This window comes from Lampetra planeri, chromosome 44 (assembly GCF_965212315.1).
Source record: "Lampetra planeri chromosome 44, kcLamPlan1.2.h2, whole genome shotgun sequence".
NCBI lineage: Eukaryota > Metazoa > Chordata > Hyperoartia > Petromyzontiformes > Petromyzontidae > Lampetra > Lampetra planeri.
The window spans coordinates 7,646,721-7,658,861 of record NC_136150.1 but is presented as its reverse complement, the minus strand read 5'-3'; the positions used below and the strand labels follow the sequence as shown (position 1 = coordinate 7,658,861).

The following is a 12,141-nucleotide window of genomic DNA, read 5'->3' as shown; positions in this document are numbered from 1 at the left end:
GCCTTGTTTGGCGAGTTATCAGCAGCTCAATATAAACCCACGCCAGGCCGGGAATGGAAGTAATTGTGAAGTTGGCTGACGGGGGTGCCCGTGCTATGTTGTGCGTGTCCGTGCGGCAGCAGGAGGCAGCGGAGGAGCGGCCGCAGGTGAGCCTGGCAAGCTACCGCGCATACATGCGTGAGCTCGACATCCACGTGTTCGGCATCCTGCAGATGGGGCTGCTCACCAAGTCCCTGCTGGACTCGCACATGAACACCAAGGTGCAGCACGCACCCACCCACGCACGCACCCACCCACGCATGCACCCACCCACTCATGCATGCATCAACACACCCACCCACGCACCCACCCACGCATCCACCCACGCATCCACCCACGCATCCACCCACGCATCCACCCACGCATCCACGCACGCACCCATCGACGAACCCACGCACGATAGACTGTGGTGGTAGTGGTGCGGCAGGCAGATTGTTCCCACCGTTACGATTGACCCCAACAACACGTGATCTCCCGAGTTCAATCGGGGCCGCCACCTTTTGAGTCACGAGCGTGGGCAAGCGACGCGCCTCTGCATTGCTGCGGAAAAATGTTCTTGACCTCCGTGATCGAACAGTTCTTGAGCTGTTTTGCCGCCCCAAACCTGTGATCTGAATTCCATGTTGCTATGGCAGTAACTAGACTGTCTGTATGATTACCAAGGTTAACTTGTTACCGAGCGGCGTAACCTCACCAGATGATGGTCGTTTTACGTGACCTCAGAGAGGAGACGAGACCTCAGAAGAGACGATGATGGTGATGGGGCTAAGTCAACCCTGGCCAGGATTTAAACTCGTGATCTCATAGCCGGGAGCCCTTACCACCTCCACCAATCGAGCTTTATCCCAGCATTTTACGTTGTGTATCAATTCAGTGAAAGCGTAGTTTAAAAATGGCTCGCAGTGCAATGCCCCATCCACAAAGACGAAGCAGACATCACCGCGACACACTCTGCTGCTCCTGATGTGGTTATCTGGCTTGACTACCTGAATGTATCAGCCCGTATGAAAGAAGAAGAAGCACAGCGCCTGTTGTAGAGACGAAACATGATGGGAGTCTACGAAGTGGCTGCGTTATTGATTTGATGGGTATTGTCTGGGCTGTTTTGCAGGTCACGGAAGTGGTGCAGCTGGGACCTGCTGAGCTCATGTTTCTGTTGGACGATCTCGCCCAAAAGCTTGATCATGTCCTTACCACGTCGAAGCGGACCATGTTCCTGAAGGTGGTGAGTGAAGAGTTTTAATGCTCACCAATGACGGTTTCAAAGTATTGATGCATGTGCAAATATGATGATGGTCCTGCGGTGATGATAATGAAAATAATAATGATAATAAGAGTGCCTACGACGATCTTCCGGAACCGATTTGCGCTGTGGGGAATTTAATATTTAGCATTGATTTAACATCGATTCATATTTGCTATTGTTGTTCTGTCCCTCGCGCCGTGGTGTGTTAGTTTTTGTTTTGATTGTTCTTGACTCGCAGTGGCCTTTGGCTGCCCATCGAACAAAGAAGGTCACTGCATCGTGCACTTTCGGATGGGCTTCTGCGGCCGTCTGGAACGCTCTTCCAATATTAGGAAGCCACTGGAGCTATGCACTGAAAAATCATCGAAATTAAAAACTAATTTCCTTAGAACTGTGTTTAGTATTTAGTTTGTCCTTCCCCCACACCTTTGATTAGCGTGGTTGGCTACGTATAGTGCGAAAGACGTTCAACAAACATACACAATATACATACGTACACAAAGACAAAGATTCTGGATGTAGCCTTAACAGACTGTTGGGCAAGTGCTGTTAACGAGCATCTATGAAGGCCAGCATGGCACACGAGGGGGTGGGTTGGCCAGTACCATGCCTGGCCGCCTTTGTTTCCCCAGAGGCGAGGTTTACTCACCGCAACTCGTATTCATTTAAGGCTGAGTCGACCTAGGGGATGCCCAGGACCGGTTCAGATATTCGTCACCGATGTTGGTCATGAGCAGGAATTAACTCGGGTTGCCGGGTTTATATTGCTGCGCGGCTACACTACCGCTCCCCACGTACATCCACAACATGCATACACAACATACATACACAACAAACATACACAACATACATCCACTTCATCGCCGTACTGTCGTTTGTTTTTTACTGCTCGTGCTGTTTTCGGTGACGCTGGTGTCACCTCCCTGTCGCAAGTGACGCTCTGTGTCCTGGCTTCTTGGGTTGCCGGGTTGGTTTAACAAAACAAAAAAATAAACTAGCCACACGATCAGAGTTCTTCATTTGCAAGGCCCACTGGCCACTGGCAGCCCCCTGGTGGTCTTTTAGTGTTGCCCCCCCGACAATGGACAAGTGTGAAAATACCCCCCCCCCCCCCCCATCGTGCTGTCAAACCCCAATGGTTTAAAATGTGTGGCGGCCCTCACACTGATGATGTTTTATCGCCTCACCTCCGAATGAAGAATGAAGAAACACTGAGCTTGATTATTCGCCCGCCGTTGCTGTGCAGGGGAAGGTGGACCAGGACGTGGGTTTCGCGAACCTGATGCAGCACTCGCCGCGACAGATTGTCAGCCACGCCGTGCACCTCCTGGCTTCTCTCTGCGACCACCTGGAAGGCACTCACAATTACTTCCAGGTCAGAGGGCAATATGTGTAGAATAGAAATGTTTCACCTGGAAAATCCCTTGGAGAGATGGAGAATAGCGGTCTTGTTTTGCTGCCGTTTGCAGGATGTCAGCCGACACACTGCAAGCTCGTGACGGCATGTGTACGCAAATCTTTAAATGCGTAACGTTTATAGCAGTGAGCACTTGCTACTGACTGCGCAGGAAAGCAGCTTGTAATTCGTCCTTAGCGGTACAAGATGCGCGCGAGCAGGCGCCGCACCGATCGATTGATCGTGAGCGGCCCCGCCTTCCAGCACATGGCAAACGTGGTGGATGTACTTACATGGCTTGTTCCAGGGAATTAAGGGCCGGCCTTTTCACCTTGATCACATCTTGAGCCGTGAGACCCACGCCGCTGACAGAGTGTGGAGAGTTGGCCAGCTCGTCGCGTCACGACGAAGCTCACGCGGTCAATAATGTTCTGCACCTCCAAAGTGTAGGAAGTGTGTGTGCGTGCGTGCGTGCGTGTGAGTGAGTTATCTCAATTGGTCAACCCGTGGCACTTGGATCTGTTCCGTGACCTCCTGTCAGCGATCCTTCGACACTTCACGTGACCTCGAGTGCACATGGCCTAGCTCAAGCTCTATGGTGACGTCACCGCCGCTTAGTGGCGAATGGCGCCAGCGGTTGTTTAGTGAGTGAGATGCTGCGTTGGGAGCGGTTGCGCAGTGGTTAGCGCACAACTAACTCGGCGACCTGGGAAAAATGTAAAGTTGAAATTAAATATTCCGAGAAAAAAAGCAAGGTCCAGTTGGTGCACCCAAAAGCAGTTGGCCAGAAATGTTCCCGATGCAGAAATCCAATCAGCGGTGCATGAAGCGCCGTGTATTGCGATCCATCATTGATCACTGATTAAGCAGGTAATTACATTTCTATGAATAATTAAGATTTCGAAAAAAATATATTAATAGAAGCAAAAGAAACAATTACTCAGAAGGCACATTTCACACTGTCGGGAAATGCTGGGGCGCTTTGGCGGAGTTGGTTACTCAATTAAGAGCTGGCGAGCGGCTCTTGAGTGCAGCGAACGGCAATCACTCGCGCCGCGCTGTCAGTGTGATTAGTAACATTGTCCCATGTCCAATTTGGCTACAAACACACCGTTGCGCTGAGAATTTTAAACAGAACGCCACCCCCTGCCTTAAAATTTCACAAGCGCCCAATTAAAAGGCCGTCTCGTTCAGACGCTCTCGATATTCCGCGCGCACGCGGTGATCGATCGGAAATGATTAAAATCCATAAACTGGGACCTATGCCCGCGTGGGCTCAGGGATTGGACCACTAAGCCGGCGCCGCGCTGATCTCGGGGTTTGAATCTGTGTGCCAACCACGCGGGATTAAATTGGTTAATCACACGTAATGAGTTGACGTTTAGCAGCCTATTCACTAATGACTGCGCAAAAAAAATAAGCCACTGCACCGAACGTTAACGTCTTAATCTTAATTTGACTAAATCAAAGCTCGGAGAATTAACAACGTTGGTTTCGTTGTCAGGTGACGGACATATATAGAAGCATTGGAAACTAAATTAAACTAAACTATTTTTTATTTTGCCAGGTAACAACCACTGAGCTATTTATCTCTTTTTCAGAAGCTCCGAGACCACAAATGATAGCCCAATGAAGTGGCTTGTCACGTAGAAATGTATCGCAGCCAAATACTCTAAACACATCCACGCGTTTACGGGGAGAGAGAACAAACTCTAAACATAGAACAGGTGTCAGGGGCGGGATGGAACCCATGACCTCCTGCATACCAGGCGAGGTGGTTAACATCTTGCCACTGTGGCACCGCTGCGGTGCTAACCATTGCCTGCAGCAGGTGCCCATTATATATGTTGCCCCTTGAGGCAGTGTTGTTATTGATGAATGTGTTGATTTTGTTTTTGTTATCTCTTCAGCAGGGTGTATGGGAACCTGCAGTGCCCCGTACATTGGATAATAGGTCACTTTAAAGGCTCTGAGGTAGTTCTGCAATATCTCTTTCTGTGGGCTGCCTGGAGGACTTTGCCTCGTGGCATATCGCCGAGAGCACGATTGAATTAAATTGGGAAAACGACCGAGACAACACCGTTCATGCATAATTAATTGAGGGTTTGTGGAAATGAAGTCACTCGCGTTAACGAACGGATATTTACGGCTCGCATAAGAAGCCTTTTAACGAGGCAGCTTGGCCCTGCTGGAGCAGCGTAGATGTCGTGTGAACACCTCCTGCCAATGTCCGCACTGCACCACAGTGTTTGTTGAACATCCATCGATGCTTTCACGTTAATTATTTGGCTCCCCAAGCGGCTCGTAATTGTAAAGCAATCTTCCCGGCTCGAGCCCATTCTTTTCCGTACTTGTCTGGTTGGAGTGGAATTCTTTCGTGTCTCTTGCGACTGAGCAGCATTGTCTATCGAGGCTACGTGCGGAGCCTTTGACGTTGGGGAGCATTATGCATTGCATCACGGATGGGAAGGGAAGGGAAAAAAGAAACCTGACAATCGTGGATGAAAATAAAACCGCACGTCGCGAGCGAACTGAAGCCTCATTGGGCAATGCCCTTCCACCACGCGGGTACTTTGCAAAACAGGTGATCAAACAAAACGGGTAATACGTTTTAAGATGACTTTGTTGGACCAGCTGAAAACTCAACCGAAAAGGATTTTGAAGAGTGAGACCCAGGGCATTACTCTGATTGCTGTTTGCACTCCCAATTGTGGGATTTGCAGGAAATTTTTGAATGTTGCCAAATTTAGGCCAACGTGCCGGAACACAATGGCAAACACTTGCGAATGACACCATGGGATCTTTAACGTCCACTGTGAGTGAAGCAGCCAGCGCGTAGTGTTATTATGGTGATCACACACCGCAGTGCTAACCAGGGTGCCCGCTGGATTCGAACCGTGAACCTCTGCAACGAGCGGTGGGAAACACTCATTGAGATTATTCACATGATTTTGCTGCTATAAAGTTCCATGTGATAAGCCACTTTGTTGAGCCATCATTTGTGGTTGCCAGGTCACTTCTGAAAAAGAAGCTAATAGCTCAATGGGCTTTACCTGGTAAGATAAAAAATAGTTTAGTTTTATTTGTATATTTTTAAAGTGATTTCTTTACCTTTCCTACGCTTTGCACTCCGACCGTGTTTTTGTATTGTTTATTGTTGTAATGTTCTGATCCGCCCCTACTGAACATCTGCGAAAAAGGGCTTAATAGTTTATCAGATTACTCCAGTATAAATAAAGGTTCTGATTCTGAGTGGGCTACCTACCGCTGAGCAACATCACCACCCTTACACGCCAAAGTCCTCTGAACATCCCTGGTTCCGTTCCGGTCAAAGTGAACCCTAACAATTGCATTGCAAAATTGACTTTGGTAGGTCATGTGACTCACTGTGAGTCCTGTGACTGATGGGCAAATTACATTTCTCACGGAGGCAAAGATACCCGAATCTGCGGAAGAGACAACCTCTTAGATTGTTGTTGCTGCGAAGGGAGGCAACACCGTGGAACGGGGTGTCCCGTTTAGCCCGCGACGCTCGGCGAAAGCCCTCTGACATGCTGACGAGCGACCCTGTTGGCGGCTCGTCTCGAATCACCGTGTGCGCGTGTTCAGGGGAACATCACGGAACAAGTGTGCCGTCCTTCACCAGCGCATGCCCCCCCCCCCCGTTGGCTCCGTGGATAGGCATAATCTCCCTGGCATTACCGACTTAATTTGTATGAGATTGTGGGATGTGAGTGTTTGCCAGGCTTACTCTGAGAATTACAATCGATTGCTTAAAATGTTGCCCAAGAGGAGAAGCAGAGAGAGTTTCCCTGAAAATCAGTTTAATGTTTTTTTTTACGCGTAAAAAAGAAAAAAAATCCTTGGCAATGAATTACAAAACCCAATGAAATAATATTCCTAAGTGTTCGGATGTATTTCAATGTACTGGCTGTGCGAAATAATTAATATTGTAAACTATTTTTTAAAAGTTAAATGTGATTACAATGTTGTGTAATTTCTTTGTAAATAAGAAATGAAAGCACAATCGTTAATTTGTGAGCAGTTAAATACGTAAAATAAGATTGATTTAGAGAAGGATCTGGGAAGCTATCAGAGATTTAAATGGTTATGATCGTGATCGGTCGCGGTAAAAGTGCAGCCCTTCAATGCTCACGCCACCGCTGGCGTCAAGGGCTTCCATTCGACGGAGCTCTCGAGAGCCGCTAATGAGGGAATTGGCCTATTCATCCACGCTGGCCGGACATCTTGGAATAGGTGTCAGTACCCACTCTTTACCCCACGACACAGTGACCTGCCAATCAAATCAACGAACTGTGGCGTGCGCGCTCGTACTGCTGGGTGGACAGAGGTGGGGAGGAGAATTTGAGAAACTTTCTAGAACCCTGCCACTGCTGGATTGACGTTCCACAGCAGCACCTCTTACACTTAACCCTTTCCCGTTCCAAGACGTCTGCAGGGGGTCTTGTTCACTGCAGAATCTCGGAACGTACAAGCGGTTAGCATTAATTTTATTTTCAAAGCCGTAACGCCGTTGTTTTTAAAGACATTGGTACTCACCACAGTAAACTTTAGCGAAAGCTGGCACCAAACTGCCACACATCCTCCCGCATGGCCTTGTGGGAGCCTCGGTACGTCTTCCGACCTGAAGACATACACTTACGTTATCGGAACGGAATTGTAAGAAAAACTGATGACATACACGTGCGTCATTGGAATGGGAAAGGGTTAACATGCTCGTCACTGCGCTCGTCAAGGAATGTAAACCATCACGCGAATTCCGGTCATCCTCGCAGCAGTTTTTGGCTAGTCATCGAACAAAGACGGCCACTGCATCGCGTGCTTTCAGATGGAGGACCCGGAGAAAAATCCACACGACCACAGTGAGAGAGACACGCAAACTCCAAATATACATGCGTCAGGGTCGGGTTCGAACCCACAACTTGTAGACCAGGAAGTCGTGGGTTCGATCACCAGATCCATGGAGACCACTCCAATGCTGGTCTCAGTAACAGGACCCTCTGTCCTGCACACATGCCCTGGCCAGTGTCGTCTTTTTCCGAATCGTATCAGCCACGATTACCTAAAGGCGGTCACTGCATCGTGCGCATTTGCATGCGCTTCTCTGGCCGTCTGGAACGCTCTTCGTTCCGATATTAGGAAGCCACTGGAGCTATGCTCTTTCAAATCTAGATTGAAACTCGTTTCTTTAGAACTGCTTTTTGTGTTTAGTTTGTTGTCCTTCCTCTGCATCTCCGATTAGCACAGTTGGATACGTACGGTGGAAATATATACATATACATCTCGCCTAGCTAATATTACTTGTGCTTTGAAACAACTTTAATATTTGATATTGCAAATACCTGCGTGTGTTTTTCTTTGATTTCAGTGCGATAAAACTATATACTGCACTTCTTAAAAAAATCTATAAACAATTCTGTGTATTTAGGACACTATTTAGAGAAGTTATGCACAACCTTTAACTGCAACGCTGCAGATGGGCGAAAGTGCAAGTTTTGTTTTTGTAAACGATAATGATGGTAGTAGGCAGGTTTTTTTTTATATAATCTCGTGAGAGTAATAGTTTAGCTTTGGCATCGTTCGGCAATTTAAAATCCATTTAAGAAATAATTACGTTCAAACAATGCTAATGTTTTGGAAGCAAAGCTGTTAACTTTCATCGTAATTAAAAAATGTATTCGCATTTAAAGGTGACAAAATGCTACTTTGAAAGGGAACACATGCAACACGCCGAGTGGCATTTTCCAATTACAAAAATAACACCTTAAATTCAAAAGTTCTGACGTTTATTTCTCACGAGTTTTTATTTTCAAAATAACCTTTACTCTGCGCACTGATACAATCAGTTGTTTTCTCACCCCTTGTCAATCCACTGCTGTGCGAAGGCCTTTCCGTACCACGTGGGATATGAAGGTTGTTTTACTTTGCTACACTCGTGAAAGGTTGGGGTACCTATCACCAATTCAGATGTCACTCGCCCGCGAATGATCGGTCAGGGCCGTGGATGGAACTCTGTTCGCCGCGTTCATGGTGCGGTGTGCGAACTACCGCACCAGTGAACGGCGGTGACGCTGCTCAGCGGTAGCGCGCTCGTCACTTGTTGCAGAGCGAATCTGGCAGGGGGGAGCCACAGTGGCGAGATGTTAACTACCTCGCCTGGTATACAGCAGGTCGTGGGTTCGATACCGACCCTGTGACGCCTGTATATTTGGAGTTTGCATGTCTCTCTCTCCGTGGTCGCATGGGGTTTTCTTCGGCTCCTCCAGTTTTTCCATCATTTAGAAGCGTTGTGCATTTAGAGTATTCGGCTGCTATAAATTTCCATGTGATAAGCCACATCGTTGAGCTATTATTTGCGGGCAGGTCGCTTCTGAAAAAAAGCTATATAGCTCCGTGACCCTTACCTGATAAAATTTAAAAAATAGTTAATAGTTTTAATATTAGGATGCCACTGGAACTTTTAAACATAGATGTTAAAACTTGTTTCTTTAGAACTGCTTTTGAGTGTTTAGTTGTCCTTCCCCCCCCCCGCACCTCCGATTAGCACGGTTGGCCATGTACGTTGCGAAAGGTGTTCAATGTACGTACGTACAGGCCACCCTGGTTAACACTGCTGTTTCTGCCGGCTTGTGTGACAGATGTCGCAAGCCGAGAACGATGGCTTGGCGGATGGTCCGCACGTGAACGTCCAGGAGACCCAAATCATGGCCTCCTGCTACCAACTCCTTCTACAAACCCTCAACACCCTCTTCTCTTGGTAACGTAGCCGCGTGTATCGCCCGCGTGTACCGCCCGCGTGTACCGCGCTGGACGTTTATCACTGCGTAGGTTTCGATGCCTTTGCTGCACGACCGCCTCCCAAGTACTGTCGGGTTGTACCGTCCGTTGTACAGCGTGGATGTCCATCGACGTTTCACTCCACGCGCCGCTAGAAGCTTCTTCTTTAACGGAGCAGTTCGCTTTGTCCAGGCATGTGGAACGAAACGTCGGACGTGAAGCCTGACAGCACGTTACCACTGTGCCACCCTGCCGCTCAATCTCTAAACGTTCCGTCTCTGTCCAACCAGTGCTTGTAAACTAAACTATTTGAAACTAAAATATTTTTTATTTGGCTAGGTAAGGCCCACTGAGCTATGTAGCACTTTTTCAGAAGCGACTTGGCCACAAATCATAGCTCAATAAAGTCGTTTATAATCTAAACACACGGTGATTCTATATGTGGGGAGAAAAATCGGACGACCCGGAGAAAAATCCACGTGACCATGGGGAGAGAGACATGCAAACTCCAAAATACAGAGCAGGCATCTGGGTCGGGATCGAACCCACGACTTCCTGTACACCAGGCGTGGGAGTTAACATCTCGCCACCGTGGGCGCCTGGTACACAGTCGTGAGCTGTCTCGGCCTTAGCCGTTCACATTCGCCGCTGTCCGCAACATGTGTCAATCCTGCCACTCTGGGCCCTGTGTCTTGTGCGTGCCCCTGTGCGCAGGAGCGGGTTTGTGCATTCGGAGAATAAGCCTCTTCTTAAGGATGCTCTGGGTACCCTGGCCTTGAGGCTCAAGCCCGGAGAGGGAGCGATGTCTATGGACGAGTTGCTTGGGTGAGTGTTCGGCTCTCACTTGCTCACGAAGACCAAATGCATAGATTCCCCCGTGCAGCCTTAAGGCCAAATTCGTATTCATACGTACGGTGGGCGGTGTTTGGCTGCCAGTGTTGTCACCCCAGATTTTTTAAGATGAGGGCAACAGAAGTTTTGACAACAGAACGATTGTCACCGGAAACTGTTGACGGTGACCATTGGCAGCGATGGTTGCCTTCAAAAGACGTGCTCGGGTGACTTGTTGTAGACAGAATGTGAGGGGGGAAGTGATATTTGTGAGCGCCTATATTACGGCTTAGAATAAGAAGGGGTATTCGTAATAGAGGTTTTTGGGTTAGATCGCGTCAATAAATAAATGTGTCGTTAAAACCCGCCACCACCCGACACAGCCAACTAGTAAGGGTTGCCACGTAAACAGAACGTGGCCAATTCGTCACTAGTACAGCACACCGGTGTGTTGGAGAGCCAAGCCACAACATTTACAATCCGAGTACGACGTTTTGCCAGTAATTACAACTAGCTTCATCAGGCGACAGCCAGATTTGTGGAGAAGTCCTCCTGTTTCGTTCCTTATATAGAGGCATAGATGTGGTGACCACCCTTCTGCGTTCTTGCGGCACGTGGTGAGGGGGGGATTACTGAGGCAACGTATATTATGCATGTGCATTATGCGAGCCCTTTGAACTTGTCCTTCCTGTCTATTGTGTTTATTAAAATAGCCGTACCAACAGGAATCCCGATTGAAGTATGCTGCCCTTTGTAGGCATGCATATTTAAATAATGTATTGTTTGATTATTCGCTTCCACGCAGCACTTAGGCGGTAGCTATCCGAACAGTTAAAGTTATTTTTATTTCTTTCAATTTTGATAGATTCTCTAATTAGTCTTGGCCAGTTGTAGCTAGTTTTGCACAAAACTTCAACATTATCAAAATCAATTGAATGTCCTTGTTGGCATGCATGTTCTTCTACTGCTGACAGTTGTATTTGGGAGAATTTAATAATTTTCTAATGTTCTTTTAGTCTCGTGCTGATCATTCGTCCTGTTTGCCCAACATAACATTTACCACACGTGCAGTTAATCTTGTACACATCTTCTGTTGATGGCTTCGGTAATACATGTTTTATACCAGATATTAATTTCTGTATTTTATGTACCGTGCCAAATCTAACTCGGATGTTTTGATTTTCCAAATATCTGGCAAGTTTATCAGTTACTCCCGCAATGTACGGTATTTTGATCGTTTTAATTACTTTGGCAGTTTGAATGCTCGTGTTATTTGATTTGGTTTTGGAATTCAATTCCCTGTTGATTTGTACATCATTGTAACCGTTCATTTGCAGTGCTTCTTTAACATGTTGAATTTCACTTCTCAGACTGTCACCATCTGATACTTTCTTAGCTCGATGAATGAGCGTTTTGATAAGAGCAGATTTCTGTGCGGGGTGATGGTGTGACTCTGCATTCAGATAGGCGTTTTCTTTCGGTAAACACTGTGTGTTATTTTACCAATTCGACCCCGTCCGAGCAGAATATCCAGAAATGTCAGCTTCCACTTCCATGGTGAACTGGATGGATGGGTTTTGCGAGTTGAGATGATTTAGAAATGCGTTCAGTGTATCTTTGCCGTGTGGCCAGACCACCAATGTGTCATCCACATATCTAAACCAAGCAGATGGTTTTAGTGTGCTTGAAGCTATTGCTTTTGTTTCAAAACCTTCCATGTACAAATTCACTATCACAGGAGACAAAGGAGAGCCCATTGCTGCTCCTTCATTTTGTTTATAGAAGTCACCTTTCCACAAGAAGTAGGTGTTCTTTAGACAGTGTTCAGCTC

General features: G+C 47.3%; 1 protein-coding gene across 2 annotated transcripts in view; it reads left to right on the top strand.

Moving 5' to 3' along the window:
• FANCD2 (FA complementation group D2) overlaps positions 1-12,141 on the top strand; it is a 62,048-nt gene that overhangs the window by 32,691 nt on the left and 17,216 nt on the right. Inside the window, exons 29-33 of one of the 2 annotated variants that reach the window (XM_078614555.1) lie at positions 123-260; positions 1,151-1,264; positions 2,532-2,660; positions 9,341-9,459; positions 10,194-10,304. In XM_078614555.1, coding sequence (XP_078470681.1) covers positions 123-260; positions 1,151-1,264; positions 2,532-2,660; positions 9,341-9,459; positions 10,194-10,304 — 611 coding nt within the window. Of the gene's footprint in view, positions 1-119; positions 261-1,150; positions 1,265-2,531; positions 2,661-9,340; positions 9,460-10,193; positions 10,305-12,141 lie in introns of both variants that reach the window. The other variant, XM_078614554.1, reaches the window with a different exon arrangement.